Source organism: Chaetura pelagica, unplaced genomic scaffold (genome assembly GCF_000747805.2).
Source record: "Chaetura pelagica isolate M959 unplaced genomic scaffold, ChaPel_1.0 scaffold104, whole genome shotgun sequence".
NCBI lineage: Eukaryota > Metazoa > Chordata > Aves > Apodiformes > Apodidae > Chaetura > Chaetura pelagica.
The window spans coordinates 4,989,610-5,002,997 of NW_009953786.1; the positions used below are offsets into that span (position 1 = coordinate 4,989,610).

The 13,388-nt window shown below is 38.1% G+C and overlaps 1 protein-coding gene across 1 annotated transcript in view; it reads left to right on the forward strand.

Moving 5' to 3' along the window:
- The window catches only part of BPHL (biphenyl hydrolase-like (serine hydrolase)), a 19,321-nt gene that overhangs the window by 1,217 nt on the left and 4,716 nt on the right, over window positions 1–13,388 (forward strand). Inside the window, exons 2-6 of the mRNA XM_010000969.1 lie at window positions 233–363; window positions 3,202–3,305; window positions 5,811–5,977; window positions 9,569–9,722; window positions 12,025–12,156. Of these exons, the coding sequence (XP_009999271.1) occupies window positions 233–363; window positions 3,202–3,305; window positions 5,811–5,977; window positions 9,569–9,722; window positions 12,025–12,156 (688 nt within the window). The remainder of the gene's footprint in view (window positions 1–232; window positions 364–3,201; window positions 3,306–5,810; window positions 5,978–9,568; window positions 9,723–12,024; window positions 12,157–13,388) is intronic.

Consider the following 13,388-nt stretch of genomic DNA (forward strand, 5'->3'; position numbering starts at 1 on the left):
GGGTGTCCCCGGGGCAGCAGGGAAGGGCTCCGGGGGGCAGGCCGGGCGGGGAGGGGTCCCGTTGGGCAGGGAAGGAAGGGCCCTTCCCCTCGCAGCTTCCCCGCAGCCCCCGCTCCTCCCCCCCTGTGCGGGTTCCTTTCCCCGCCCCGCTGCTCCGGCACCGCGCCCAGGTGTTCCCCGGGGGCGGCAAACGCGGGGTGCATCTAACGCCGCTTGTCCCGCAACAAAACAGGTACTACACCGTGTGTTTCCCCCCCGCACAGATGACGAGCGGCCTGTGCTGCGGCCCAGCTGGAGCAGAGGGGCAGTTCCCAGGTTGAGCTCCCTCCTGCAGAGCAGGGGGAGAAGTGCGGCCTCCCCAGGGCAGAGCTCAGGGCCTGCCTGCTCCGCATCTGTCCTCCCTGCTCCGCATCTGTCCTCCCGGTGAACAGGGACGGTGTGTGTGTCCCCACTGCCTCCCGCAGGGCTGTGCGCCCTAACTGCGCCGGTGCAGTCACAAACCCAGGGGGTTTGTTTGGTTTTAGCATCATTTCTGATCACGGTAGCAGGTGGGAGGATGCCATCCTTGTGGGAACTTGACAGCAGTGAAGTCGTCGTGCTGACAAGCACACGGAAGCGATTCCGGACTCCCAAAAACTTGGTGTGGGGAAGATCAAACCTGACTGAGGCATAGCCAGTGCCAGTACAGCCTCTCAGCATGTAAGAGGGAACAACAAAACAAAAGCAAAACAAACCCAAACCAAAGCAAAAGCAGACAAACTTGTTTTTTCTTAGCCCGGAAAGTACTGAAAATACTTTTGAAACTCCTGGATTTCACTGGACTTTACACTGAAGCACAATCCAAGGGTAGAAAAGCGTCACAAACTCAGCAAAATTCTCAAGCCCTCATGTTAATAATTAATCCTAAAAAATGTAGAACTGTGAAAAAAAAGAAATCTAGGGTCTGAATGAGGAAAGCAGAATATACATCCCTTGTCTACTACATTTGGTAAACTTTTTTTTTTAAAAAAAGTAACAGGATAATTATTACTTCAGTTTTGTTCAGAACTTGAAACATTTTTGGCTATTACTGATTAGAAGCAAAATTTTTTAAAAAATCACCTATTTCAATAAAATTAGAAAGAGCAAGGTGCTCGTTTGCTATGGTGAGAACTATGATAGAATAATCTGTTGAAATTAATGACAAACCAAAAGATGGTCTATCAAGAAAACACTTTATAACTAGAAAAAAGCAGAAGTCAGATATTAAGAAAGGGGTTAAGAACATCTACATGCTACATTCAGAATTCAAGCTGTGCAGTTTATATCTACATCAGGTGTGAGATATGGACTTAAAGAAGGCTTAACATTACAGACAAACTCATCACTGGAATCATGTTTCATAGAATCATAGAATGGTTTGGGTTGGAAGGGACCTTAAAGATCATCTCGTCACAACTCCCCTGCCACGGACAGGGACATCTCCCACTACACCAGGTTGCTCAGAGCCCCATCCATCCTGGCCTTGAACACTGCCAGGGATGGGACATCCACAACTTCTTGGGACATCCCATGCCAGTGTCTCACCACTCTCACAGTGAAAAATTTATTCTTAATGTCTAACCTAAATCTCCCCTCTTCCAGTTTAAAACCACTACTTCTTGTCCTATCATTACCTGCCCTTGTAAAAAGTCCCTCCTCAGCTTTCCTGTAGGCCATTCCAGGTACTGCAAGGCTGCAATTTAGCAAAACTCACTGAACTTATAATGACACAGTAAGTTTCTTTGAGCTGTAATTTTGCTACAGATTTGTTCTCCAGGTCTCAAATTGCATATGCATAGGTAGGAAGAGTGGATCCTCTTCTGCAAAGTCAGAGCGTACATTTAGGCATGTGGCATGATTGGTTGTGTTATGTCAACCAATGTTTTATGTAAAATCCAAAAGGGTTTGTGTTGAACAGGTTCTGCGCTTCAACCGCCACTTATTTGCTGGGAACCTGAGCTCTCAAGCTATTGTTCATTCTCATTTTCCTTCTGAGAAGGGTTTAAGAGATTTTTTTACTTTTACACCACCATTTAAAATTTTATACAGGGTGGAATTATGCTTTTGTGCTGTAATTCAGAATTGATATGTTAAAATTAATTTTTAATAAGTTGCCCAGTACCTATCATGCAATAGAGATTATTACACTTAAGACTGGAAAACAGCATTTCTGTATGCAAGTGAAATTAATGTTCATTTCATTCATGGACCAAGAATACTTTAGGCAAACTGAAAAATGCAGTGAATATGGGTTAACCATTAGGTAATCAAATGGCAAAATTTGCATTGTATTATTACCTTTAAATAAAATGAGTCAGGTTGTTCAAAAGATGCCTTGCAACCATTACGGCACGAATTTGCTTGGGAGAACAGATGCAATGGTTTATACTGTTAAGAAGATACCTTCAATCTATGCTATGTCTGATTTCTCACAGATGTTTGTATCTAGAATAGTAAGTATTACAGGTTACCTGTTCACACTTAGGTCTTGCTTTGTGGGTTAGTGTAGGGTTTTGAGGGTCAGGACTAAGAGGAGGCCTATGCAGTTAGTTACTGTGGTAATTATTTCATGGGTGGGTGGTTTTGGTCATGTGGTATTTTCCAATCAAGCATTGTCTCCTGCTGAGATTACACTGACAGATACATGATTATCCCCCATTCTTCTCCCCTCTCATCTCAGTGCACGTTGTTTTTTATTGTAGACCCTCTGGTTCATGAGGAAACATAGCAATAGTTTCTTTGCCAGATGGAGAGGCTCAGTTTAGTAATTACAAGGTGAATACCAGCCCTCTCAAAAGTTATGCTCTGACACAATGAGGTTTCTCCTCTCTAATACATTTATCTGAACACATTTCTCTAGATGTGTAAAGCTGCTTTTGTCTTCTACTTCTTGTACAGTCTAGAATTATTTTTTTCTCCCCTTTAGCTGAAGTCATTTAACTACATTTGTGAAAACTAATTACAAATGTTGCATAGTGCTCACAACTAAATACCTCTCTGCTCTGTCAAGCTTTTTATGTAGTTTTTTCTGTACCCATGAACATCTCGCATTTAAATCTCATTGTATTGTCATTAATATCTAGAAAAAGTAATTATTCTGTATTGCTTGAATGAACATGTATTGATAAGAATTAACTGTCTCAATGTTTTTCTATTTCTCTCCCCTTCCCCCATCCCTAGTACTTCAATAACATCTGCCAAAATCCTAGTGAATGGAGTCCACCTGCATTATCAGCAGACAGGAGGAGGAAGCCATGCAGTTCTTCTGCTTCCCGGAATGCTAGGTCTGGAGACTGTGTCTTTGAAAATTAACTACCTCTTTCACCATCTGGTCTCAAGCTAGAGTTCACAAAACTATTTTGTAATATGTTCAACACATACAACAGATAGGAAAAGGCAGAGTTATTGCAGTGAGTTGACTGTTTGTAACTATTTCACTTACCACACCAGGCACTTTCTATACAATGTCTTGACTTGTGGAACAGTCACTTGCACTTTTGGATTTAACTGTGCAAAGTAAATGCCCAGCACAGGTGGCCAGTAGACACACAAGGTGCAAAGTAACAGGAGGGAAAAATCAGGTCAGCTATATTTGTTATACAGACTGAATTATGCATTCCTTTTTAGAAACTAGGTGCATTCTGATTTAATTAATAGACATAATGCAGCATTTGCAGTTTATTATCATAGCTAAAAATGCATAGTTGAGACTTGCTTTTAGCTTAAAAATGTACTTTCATGTTTTGGTTATTCAGCACAACATCATTAAGATTCTCAGTGGCTCTTCTGAGATTAACAACAGGTTCTGCTTACTAAGTTGTATCTGTCCATCAAGATCACTGCTTTTGATAACAACCTTGTAAAATTAACACAGGCTTTTTTTTTCCTGGCTTCTTGCAGTTCTAAAGAACCAATCAGACTAGCAGTTCATGGCAAGCTGTCAGTAGAACCATTACTGTGCTCAGAGTTGAGCTTATGCTTAACTGAATTGCTGGATCAAGATGATAGAATGTCAAGAACTAAAGAGCAGGAAGCATTTTTTTTTTCTTGGCAGCCGTGTTTTCAAATCTTCATGAAGTGTTTCTTGCTTTCAAGAATTCTCAGGGGGAGGGTGGAAGTACTTCATGCTAAGGGAGCTTTAGTAGTCTTATATTTTCACCTACACATTCTAAATAGCTTTTGAAACAAGTAATCCGGTTGCCAATGCTAACTTTTTAAGTAGAATAATGTATTTCTTCAGTCATAATATTATTATTATACTTGGCTATTGTGTACATTGCTATTATTCAGTTAGCATCACTATGAACAGTAATAGGGTTGCTATCTTTACCATTATTAAGCTTTTCTTTTAATATTTTGGGGCAACTTGGGAGGGTGAGCTTTACATTGTCGTACTTCTTCCCTTAATACTGAGTTTTCAGTATTATTGTATACTACTTACAGTATTAGCAGACTAATAAGAATGCTGTGGCAGCAAGAGAAGTGCTTTTATGTCAGTAGAATTAATTAGTTTCTAGACTATTTGTAAACTACATTAAAACAAAAGTGTTGTTTCTCTTGCTAACTAGAAAAATACTAAGAAAAACAAGAAAATACATTCAGATATGCTCTCAGCCTTTTTTATTGTTTAGGTTAAAAAATACAGTATAAGAAGTGTGTGCATGATGGTGGAGAGGTTCATACAAAGCCTGTGTAAGAATACATGCTTAATATTAACCAGGTTGCATGAGTATTCTCCAAGCAACATGCTATTTTGCTTCTGAATCCAGCTATTAATTGGTGTTGCAACCATGCCAGGCTGTAGTATGCTCATCATAACATGCTGTATACAGCCTCTTTTATCATGTAGACCAGCTGATGGTATAGAAGGAGGTATCTGAGGATGTATTTCTCCAAATAAACAAAACCAAATCTTAAATGCCATTAAACAGCCTTCTTAATGAAATGATGGATGACCAAGCTGATATTTGATTTACATAATTTGACTGTAATACAATAGATCTGAACAGGTTTTAATCAAGTAGCATGTGATACTGTTACCACATGACCATAATGCAACTACAAAGTAAACTGCAGTCCTACCTTCATGCTAGTGTTCATATACAGCTTAGTGCAATAGGCTGGAGCATTTGGAGGTCTGAGTAATCGATATAAGAAACTGTTCTGCATCAGGAAAATTGCTGTATTTGACTTATTTTGGTAACATACATCTTAGAAAAATCAAAATTTATAGTTTTATGCTTCTCTGTCACCACTGTCTCCTCAGGCAATGAAGTATTTAGAGCTCAGCTTTAAGCACCAGTATTCTCATAGAAGTGTTTTATCAAGTACAATCAACTGTCTCACACAGGACATTTCACCTACAAATTCATAGCTTGAGTCAGTACAGTTCTCGCCTTTCAGTTTCATCTGTGCTGTCCAGATAAATAGTAATGACCATGCTAGTGCTCTAAATCTGTTCAGGATAAATACCTGCCCAGGTAACTCAGTTTAAGATTCTGTACTGAAGCATTTGTGTAGAGCACAGATTTTTATAAGCTTAATTACCTGCCAGAAATGGTTTGCTCTGACCATTTTGCAGGTAGTTCTAACAATTTTTATCATGGTACTTCCTGTCTGAGAGCTGCAATGGTTAGTTACAATTAGAGATAAAATGCACTTCAGTTAGTTGATGGATAACTTCTTTGTTCAGATTTAAGACAAAACTTTCTCCAGTTGCCTTTTAGAGCATATATACTATGTATGTGTTATATAGTGGTTACTTTACTTGAAAAATTGTGATGTTTCAGGGAGTGGTCAAACTGATTTTGGACCACAGCTGAAGTCTATGAACAAGCAACTTTTCACAATTGTTGCTTGGGATCCTCGGGGATATGGACAGTCCATTCCTCCATCTCGAGACTTTCCTCCAGATTTCTTTGAGAGGGATGCAAAAGATGCTGTGGATCTTATGCAGGTAAATCTGTTCTGAGCTTTTATTTTTAAATATATTTAAAAGCTGTTTTCCTTAGGTTTTGAGAAGAAAAAAAGAGTTAACCTGTTAAGCAGGTTGTTTCCAGCAGACAGCAGGTTATGCAAAAGAGCATACAAAGGCTTAAAACTGGCCAGATGCACACTATTCTGAAACAGACTTTCTTCTTCCATCTCTTCTGCTATATATATAGAGGCTCAGCAGCAGGAATTAATTAAAAAGCAATATGTTTTTATTCCAAGACCCTGCCTTAAGAGATTTGCAGCCAAGAATCGTGTAAGTTTACCTAAAGTTTATATTTTAAAAGTCTGTGCTAAGTGGTTTAACTGAAGGGATTACAGTAGTGAAAGGTTCTTAGAAAATTTTCTAGCTAATAGAATCTTGGCATTTTGCCTTGAGCAGCCCATTTCAATATACATTTCATTCTAAAAATTAACTTGACGCTTGGCATTTTTCAGCATATTACTGAAATAATTTGTGTGTGAAATCGAAGGGTTCCTGTGATCCTATCAGATCCTAATACCTAATTCAGCTATTGTGGTTATAAAGAATATGACCTAAAGCTGCTACTGCTTCCCCATCTTGCTGAAATTTTTATTTATAAAATCTGCTGCTGTTTCCTCTTTTATTCCATCCATGAAGCGCTAAGACTATTTTCTGGTTTAGTTTTAACTGATATTTTGGCTTTGTTATCTTAAGCTACACAGTGTCTTTAGCCATGGTAAGGAAGTTGGCAGAGCATTAAAATTCCACAAATATGAGACAAGATTCAGACAGTCAATCCAACCATGTTTCTGTAATAAGCAGTAACCTTGCAGAAACCCATTTGAAACAAGAAATGCAGCCTTCCTGTGTAGCAAAATGAACTAAGTCTGACAGCAGAATCAGGATTAAAGCACAGTTTTGCCCTCTAACCATAAAAGCAATCTCTCTCTGCACTGTAAATCACCAATTTCTTCTGCTACACCGACAGAGAAAATAAAGATGCTGCCATGGATAGGTGACAGACTTTCAGCCTAAATGGTTGTAACCCCCTTTCCTGCCTCTGTTCAAATACTAAGAAACACAATAAGAGCTGTCTCCAAGTAGAATGTACCATATAGGGTCTAGTCTAACAGAACAGCAGCCTACCCATCTCTAAAGCTGCCAAAACAAATGAGTTGTAGCATCCTGTTTTATTTTTTTTCAGATGTTTATTGATACAAGCATATAATAATAAATTATTAAAATCTTCCCAAGCATGAGTAACTTCCTTCTATTTTAGCATAACACATAAAGGATAGCACAAATCTCAAGGAATCATCCAAACTAGGATTTCCAGAATAAAACTTAAGTCATAACTTCTGCAGAGGGCTTTATAATGATATAAAGATTGCATACATCATCCAGCCTACCCTCAGCCAGAAAACCTATCTGCATATCTGAGCCTTCAGGACCTTTATTTTAGGCTCCTTCAGAACCTTTATTCTAGGTTCCTTGGGATTCCAGTGTCTACTGGAGTTGTGAGTGCTGCAAAGTTTTGTGAAATACCAAAGCTGAAATTCTGCGGAGTATTTAACCCCTTGATGCAGATGGCACAGCTCTGTGTGTGGTTCTGTGAAAGAGTTTTTTTTAAATAAAAGGATAATGCAAATAAGTCCATTTTGCTGCACTCCATCCCAATATATAACAATAGCAAGGGCCCAGTGCATTAAAACAATCATTATGGAATTACAGAGGCTGTACTGCGAGTAGTGCAAGACTAAAGCAAGCACACATGCATACCATAGCCAGCACAACTGCTATGTCACATTGCTTTTTGGAAGGCTGCAAGGATAAATTAAATTCCTCTTGCTGGAAAGGCATCTTGAGACAACCCAAAGAATGTATCAAGATAATGGCTAGTAAACAAGAGAAATACTGGAGGCTGAACAGATCTCAGCTGAAGCGTTGGCAAATAAGCTGGCATGAAGAACAAAACTTCTGACCAGCTATTCCACCCATCAGCCAACTCTGAGATCCATAATTTGAAAACACTGCTTTACAAGCACTGCTCAACTCCTGAAGTTTGCCAAGACACCAGTAACCCTTCAGCAGCCTGATACTGAAAGTTGGTCACAGGTAACTACTTTTTCAGCCAGAGCCAGCTTGTGATCAGCTGCTAAAATTCAAGGTTCTGTTTTCTTATTGTCAGCTCTTACTTTACATATCCTTTTCTTTCCCCTACCTTATTTCTTTTCTGTTTAGTAATTACAGTTTAGCAGAGTGTAATCTAATATTGAGCAACACTACAGCGAGCCTAATACCAAGGAAGAAGCCAAAACCAGAAAAGCCTGATAGTGACAGAATTTTGCTAGGTATTCAGTTAGCTGGCAAAGTTATGCCTCATTTGAGCCATGAGTTCACAAGCAGATTAGAAACTCTTCTCTTTCTGCAGCAGTTTCTCTCATTGCCTGCATTTTTGCTTTCTTCTGTCCAAAGAAAGCAAGCATGGACTTCCAACAACAAAATACCAAAACAACTCATTCAACTAGCTTGCGCTTTTTCCTCCAAAAGTAAAATACCTTCAATAATGACATATTTCTGGGAAAAACAAACAAACAAACACCAATAAACAAACAAACAACCCCTCACAGCCCTTAAAAATCTTTGTTTTTTATGAGAGTTCACAAACTGAGGCTTCTGTATGCAAAACTGCAAATACTGCTTAACCATTGAATATTGCCCCTGTGCAACCTTCAAATACATTTGTTCTCGAGTGCTTTTGCCTTTCCCACCCTCTGCCCACCAAACATTACACAAAATCACACTAAATCCTCTCTTCTGTCCATACCGGTACCACAGATCATGGTATATGAGGAAACAAGAGTTTCAAATTCTAGAGGAAAGCATTGTACAATTCAGAATTAATTGAGGCCTTGGTTGTAATATTTTTTTCACTGAGCCTTCCTTTTTGAGGAGGAGGAATTTAATTATTAATATTTTGAATTATAATTCACTGTGAAGTAACATTTAAAATGTACACTTAAAAGCTTTCAGAAAATGTGAAATGGGCACAATCCTGTAGCAAATACTTTAAGTATTCTTTGGTTGTTACAGAGTAGAGTTGATGTTTTTTTCAATCAGCTAACATCAATAAATTAAATAACTGGATTCCATTTTTCAAGTTTTAAACTTTTATTTTTCCTAAGTTCATTGTGGTTTGGATTACCTAGGATCCTACACTGTGAGCCTTTGTCAACTTTATACCAAGAGAATCCAAACACTTTGATACCATCAGGCTCTCTCAAAAGGTCTTTATTCTCTGTTGTAAATATACACTTCTTAATTTCAAGAATCTAATGTAGCTACTGCCTGTTTCATTAAATAATTTTAGCAAATGAAAGGCATGTCTAATTTCTTGTTTTCTAAATATTTTACCTCTTCTGAAATATTTTTATGTATAGCAGGAAAAATATTTTCTAATTATTAAATGTAACTATAGTTCACCTATGTAGCATTGTGTCTAAATCTGTACAGTTAGTCTCCAGGAAATATCTTCTATTTGATTGTAAAACTAGCTCATTATTTGCATATCACTTTTTTGTACAAATCAAGGCACTGAAGTTTAAGAAGTTCTCTTTGCTGGGGTGGAGTGATGGTGGAATCACAGCACTCATTGCAGCTGCAAAGTATCCAACCCTTATCCACAAGCTGGTTGTCTGGGGAGCAAATGCCAGTGTTACTCAAGAGGATGTGAGAATTTATAATGGTATGTACAAACTGAGTGTTGTATCCTAAATTAATTGTTTTCATTTCTTCTTGACCTAAGAAACTTACTTATCTAACAGCTATATGGAGAGAGCTGAGGACACAACAGACTTGAAACAGGACACAAAATTCACCCAGTTGCTAAGTGTGGGAATGGATTATAGTGAGAAACTACCTAACAGTCACCATAGGGGTAATATAATAGGATTTTTAACAAGTCCTTGCCAACTTATGCAGCTGGAAATCATAAGGTATCAGCCTTTTCAGAAAGTGAGATTTCTGTTGTTGCAACAAATTCCTAAAAATAAATTCCAAATATTACTATTGATCCCAGGCTTGATTTCTTTCTCATGTCTTTTGCACAACCATTAAACAAAAATCAACTGGGGTAGCACAAAACAGCTTTTGCCTCAAGGGCCTATATAATACATAAACAGTGAAGAAACAAGCTCGTAACTTACCCTTTGAGTTCAGAAGACAAATTAATCCTGCAAGTAAGTGTCCCAGAAAGCCTTTCTAATTTGCATTCCTTTGAAGCTAATTCTTGTGGCTATAGAACCTGTGCAAAGTAAAGAAACGTAGGATTTCTGATCCTTATTCCCTTTGTGTGAAATAGAATCTATTAATTTGTCACTCTAAAGGAAATGGCAGAAACTGCTAGTAACCTCAGAAAGGGACCATATTTCCTTTTGAAATTAGAAATTCAAAGAGTTAACCGAGCAGGCTCTTAACAAATGTAACCCAGTATAGTTTCATTTTAGTGATTGGAGTTTGATTTTTACCAGCTGTGAAATCTGTCTGACTTCAATTAAATTACAAGTAAAGGTATTGCATGTGTGTACTTACCTTACCTATGCTAAAGCATTTTCATTGGTAGCAGTAGCATATATATTTTAGTTCAGTAAGCAAAATGCTTTTTAGGTCTTTGAAAGTGCTGCTTTATTTCTTTACATGCTTTTATATTTATTAAGTTTTTATTATATAATTATGAAATGCACACCAGTTAGTTTCAGCAAACAGGCTAAAATGTAAAAAAAAAATAAATTAAAAATAATTTTTAAAAAGTCTTACTTTGTACAGAACACCCACAGCAATCTTGATTTTTAGCCTCTTCATGGACTGGTACTTTCAACATCTGTCTCTGGGTGACAGAGCTCAGAGAATAGCAGTGCAAGCCTTCCACAACTGGCCCATCAGTGCATCCCAGCTGGATTGGAGGTTTTGGTAGAGAGAAAGGTGTTTATTTGATATCTATGTCCTCTCAACATTGGCTTTCCCTGCCTCTCTCTTCTTAAGACCAGCTGCAAGAATAAACCAGTACATTCTATAAGGAAAACAGCTCTTCAGTAACAGCTAACCTGGGGTGACCAACCTCATATCCAATGAGGTGTTGTTACAAAGCACTTTCAGTCATTACAGCCTTGCTCATTCAGCTGGGCAGGTTCTGTCTGTTAGTTAACACCTCACTCCTTTCTTCCCTTAATTCCCATTTCAAACCAATTAAAAGCTTTTCTAGTGGCATATAATGCTGTTTGATGATTCAGTACTTTTCAAGCCTCTTTCAGGTTCTCCGCTGTACCAACATTGTTTTGGACTCTGTCAGTACAAAGCTGTACAGCTGAAATATAGTTCAGTGAAAGCCACCTTGTGAAATACTGGCTTGTGAGCAGTACGGAAAATTTTAGGAGAAAAAATAGGTAAATCTGATAAGTAAATAGATAGAATGTCAAATTATTTGTGCAGCTTTAGCCAGCCTGCCATGACTCACGGGGCTCTACTAAATAGAGTTGCTTGTTTTTCTGTTAAGACTATGGCAAATGTACCATGATGTCAGCCTGCTGGAATGCCTTAGTAAGAGCTTCCTTCCTCTGAAGGCTGGTAGTGGCCATGGAAGAACTTCCATCCATGAGCCAAAGCAGAAGGCTGAAGGATTTAAAAAAAAAAAATTGCCAGCTCTGGCACACCGTTTTCAAACAGTCCTCTTTTTATATACAGTGAGCTCCTCTTCTGCAAGCCCTCCAAAATGAAATCAAAAGTTTTAGGACTGGGTCCTTGGATTATTATTTTTATTCTATTTTTCCTTGTGACTCTAATAAAAAGATAGTCTTCTGCAACTCAGAAAGACCCCAGCAAAGATCATAGAACTACCTTTTTTATATCATGCTAAGAATTATTTTAAACCATTCAGTGCATTGTGAAGTGTACATATCTGCTGTCTGGTTTGAAACTTGAACTTTGACATTGACACTACTGGCTTGTATCTTGTTGCTGAAAATAACATATTTCAATGTTATTTTTTGTAGGCATCCGAGATGTTTCAAAATGGAGTGAAAAGGTCAGGAAACCACTGGAAGAAATGTATGGGCATAAGTACTTTGCAAAAACCTGTGAGGCTTGGGTAGATGGAATATGTCGCTTTGCTGAAAGGCCAGATGGTAAGGCTTTTACAATGTTAAACTGAAGCAATTATAGTAGCACACAGTTCTGGATTAAAAAATAAATAAATAAATACAATTTAAAAAATCTAACAGTACTCCAAGCAGCCAGTAAAGGAAGGGTTCTGCATATGGCATTAAAAGCTGAGTCTGACTCACTCATGATTAAAGCTATTTGCAGATGGTTCACAGAACCAGCAAGGTACAGGAGGAAAACACATTTATGTGAAGCATTAGCTGAAGAGTTTCTCCTCTTGTTCCACCACAAAACATTATTAAATCATTGCTTTTGTGCAGACTGAGCAGGAGGGATTCTGCTCAAGCTTTTTTTTCCTCTCAGTGTTGAAGGATTACCTCTTGATGACATTGTTATGATATCCCCAAAGGGGGATGCATTCATTCTAGTTTCTGCAAACAGAAGCTGCAACACTATTTCAAAACTAGTATCATATCATGAGTTAGGAAAGAAGTTCCTATTTTGGGAACTCATAATTAACAAAATGCAATAAAAAGCCTCTATTGACACAGCTTGGGTGATTAAAATCCAAAAAATAGTAGTTAAACTGGATAATATATTAATTATTAAATCTTTCTCTTTGGAGGTTTCTGCAATTACTCTTCACAGACTTTTGTCACCATACAATGAACAATCCTGCAGTTCTGTTTTAATTCAGAGGAAAAGTGCTTTCTTACCTGAAGCAAATTTAATAGTGCATAAATACATAGTACATAAAACAAGGAGTCTGTAATTCTCTTATATGTTTTCCTGTAGCTCTTATGATAAAAGACAGGAGGTGACATACGCTAACAGGCAGCAGGTACTACAGGGAAAATACTCCTCCTTTTGTATTTTTTCCATAAAATTTTGCACAGGATGAGCAACCTGGTACTAGAATTTCTTCCAGTAGAGAAGTAACAAATCATTACCTGATTTTATTTTACCATTTCAAGAATGCATCTCCTTAAAACTAACTTATTCTTAAGTCCAAAGCTCAGGCTGGTGAAGCTCTGGCTGTGACATCTTTTTACTGCATGCACATGACTCTAACACCATGAGATGGACTGATTGTGAAAGAAGCCACCAGGAGACATGTAGCTAGTAACTGAATTACTTAGGTGCTGTAATTGGGTCAGATATTGAGAAAAGCCTAACATTTGCTAAAAAAAAAAAAAAAAAAGAGCAGCCTGGGGACTACAGGTTTTTTTTCCAGGGGGAGCTCAGGGAGGGCAAC